Below are 2896 nucleotides of genomic sequence, written 5' to 3' on the forward strand. Positions count from 1 at the left end.
TTCACATCATTTGCATTTCAGTCTGGTTTGTGTTTAATAAAATGTCCAGGCCACACTGGCAAACTGTGCAGACCACTGACCATTTCAAACATGCCTACAAGTGGGATATGAGAAGTAAGTAGTCTGTGATTGTCACAGTCTTGTCAGAATGTCTGTAGCGGCCAAAGTGCTCCCACACCCTGCTCAGGTATTTCGAGTTCCTCATAAATGAGATGGGTGGTGGAGGACGGAGGCAATGGGTGTATGTACGCTGTGGACTGAAACAAGTTTTGTCTTATCATTAAGAATGAAAATTTTCCCTGAGGGAATTCAGGATGCAATGCTGTCTGTCCTCTTCGATTATCTAGCCTTTGAGGAAATGCAAATGAGATAGAACTTCACATGATAGAGGATCACTAACATTTTTCTCACAGTCCAGGGTTATGGCAACATCAGCTAGTACTAAAAATTCAGGACTCAAATACATTTTTGGTGATCTGTAAAGGCTTTGCCCCACCATCTTGTGTTTTCATCACTGCAGCAGCTGTCACTGGTAACATGAGAACACAAACATCAAGTATTGCTGTCAAAATATTACATTCCCCTTGAGGCACCTCTCTCATACCTAACAAACCAAGAGTAAACCAAGCCCACCTATGTTTATATAGGCTATAATAAATTATTTTATGGTAACTTAGTGAGGAAGAGGCTGCCAACCATTGCTGGCCAAGGCCTTTGACCTTGTTCTGGAAAGGAAAAGTCATGTTGTTGGGAAATGCTGGTGATGTCAATAAGTGCAAATGTAGCCAGATTTTATGTGAGTATTATCGGTTAGTTCATGAAAATAAACAGTTTTTCTCCACTCAGAAGCAGAGGACACACAAACATGACAATAGTGAACATTTAAGCCACATGGTTCATGCATCCTATGTTTTATTTTGGTAAATACGTTTCTGTTGCACATCACATTTTGCTTTTATCAATCTACCAACTTTTTCACCCTAGTACAGTATATCAAGATGCTTTTTAAATTTCATTTACATTCTGGGTTTTGATGTGCACATTGAAAAAGTAGCTGGATGGAAACCACCTTTTTAACCTATAGCAGAGCCTAAAATATTTTGATTGGGCAGCTCTTCGTGTTTTTCCAGTGTGACGTCTTTGGCGCCTTAGCACCATTCATGCCCTCTAAAAAAAGGAATCTGCTAATCTGTCAGGAGTATGTTTTGGCAAGATAGAAAGACTTGAGGCACAACAGGTGAGGTACCAATGTTGATATTGGTATGATTTGACAGGTTAACTGTAGCCTATAATCAGATATAAATCAGCAGAAACTACAGCTTTAAGCCTGAGTAGGGGATTTTTCAGTGGAGACTTTTGCTTGTTCTGAATTTTGATCCCTTAACCTCCCTTTTTCCTTCAAAAAAGCTTTCGATAAAGGCGTCACAGTGATGTGGGAGTTGCCAAGTATGGCCACGGCAGCCAGCTCAGCAGACAGCTATTTTGGGTGAAGTGTCATTTGTATGGCGCGCACACACCCCAGCAGCTCTAACCCACTAATGTTTGGACTCCCAGACTGCAGCTTGTACTGTGCACAGACAAACTACAGGTTGTGTCTGCGAAATGCAACATGAAACTATTCTTGAAAAACAGTTCACAATATAACAAAACTAGCATGAAACTTAAAACCAACATGAAGTTCTGAGTTTCTTGCTACTTTGTGAGCCAGATAGTTTCGACATTTGTTGGCTGGGGGTGTGGTGATATGTTTGCCTGCTGATGTTGCAACATGCCACATTACTTCATGTTTACAAGGCACGCAGCCTGTGAAATTGACACTTCCGGGAAAAACGGGCTAAAGGGCGAGTCAATATCTGCTTCCTGTACCTTGGCTGTAATGAAACTGCGTCATGCTTGAGGTCAGGACCTCAACATGAGGGCACTAAACTTTAGGACTGATTGGACACACCCTTATAATACACCCAAGATTTAAGGTCAATAAAATAAATCCATCACACAGGCAGGGAAGCAGACGTTTCTTACAGTTACAACTTCCTCAAGCTGTTTTACTCACTTCTGTTTGCTTTCAAAATGGCCTGTAAAAGACACAGCACACTCAGTGTTTGCTCCCATGTTACAAAGGAGCAAAGTCACAAGGGACAGGTCAGTGTCCTGAACTTAAGACTCTAGAGCTCTTGTAAAAAATGTTGATCCACAACTACAAAGGCTTATTGTCATGTGCCTGACCTCCCGTTTAGTATCAGAAATGTGTTGGTTGGTGTAGTCTGCAGATTTTTATTTTTGTATTTAAAAGGTGACTGGGGTTCAGAAGACCCATAAGTAGCAGCATCAGGTCTAACATTACAGGAATTCATGCCTTACAGCAAAGTGGTGAGCAGCTGAAAAACAAATTTAAAGTACGCCAGTAGCCACAGGAAGCCACATCAGCGCTCCCCAGCAGCCAGGCAAACAAGCACGCCCTCCTGACGCACATACGGAATCGGTTAACCTCTACTGGAGCGGGAGCCGCATGCATGTTTCCACTGACTAGCTTGATGTTTTTCACTAGTTTAAACACATAAATGCTTTCCACAGCTGAGTTTTACGAGCTGTAGCAATGCCAAAATGTTTTTCCAGAAGCAGTCTGGGGCCACTAGGGTAGATACAATAAACAAAAGCTCTGGCTTGTAACAAACTTTGAAAAGAAAATATGAACATACAAGAGGAAAGTTGTGATTATTCCCCAGGAGCACAAAACATTCTGCATATTTAGTTTCTTGGATAGTAGTCAAAGAATAAGGACTGAACACTCACCATTGTGCAGTTTTGATTGTCCTTTTTGGAGAAGTTCAAACTTGTAGTTTCTCACAGTGCACCTATAATGAGATCTCTGTGAGTGAAGTCCCATCAGTGTGTG

At 41.5% G+C, this 2896-nt stretch overlaps 1 protein-coding gene across 1 annotated transcript in view; it reads right to left on the reverse strand.

The window, feature by feature from the left end:
- LOC109960573 (tubulin alpha chain-like) overlaps nucleotides 1-2896 on the reverse strand; it is a 5475-nt gene extending 2579 nt beyond the window's left edge. Inside the window, exon 1 of the mRNA XM_020600770.1 lies at nucleotides 2794-2896. Coding sequence (XP_020456426.1) covers nucleotides 2794-2796 — 3 coding nt within the window. The 5' untranslated portion in view covers nucleotides 2797-2896. The remainder of the gene's footprint in view (nucleotides 1-2793) is intronic.

The sequence above is a fragment of the Monopterus albus genome, unplaced genomic scaffold, assembly GCF_001952655.1.
Source record: "Monopterus albus unplaced genomic scaffold, M_albus_1.0 scaffold48.1, whole genome shotgun sequence".
NCBI lineage: Eukaryota > Metazoa > Chordata > Actinopteri > Synbranchiformes > Synbranchidae > Monopterus > Monopterus albus.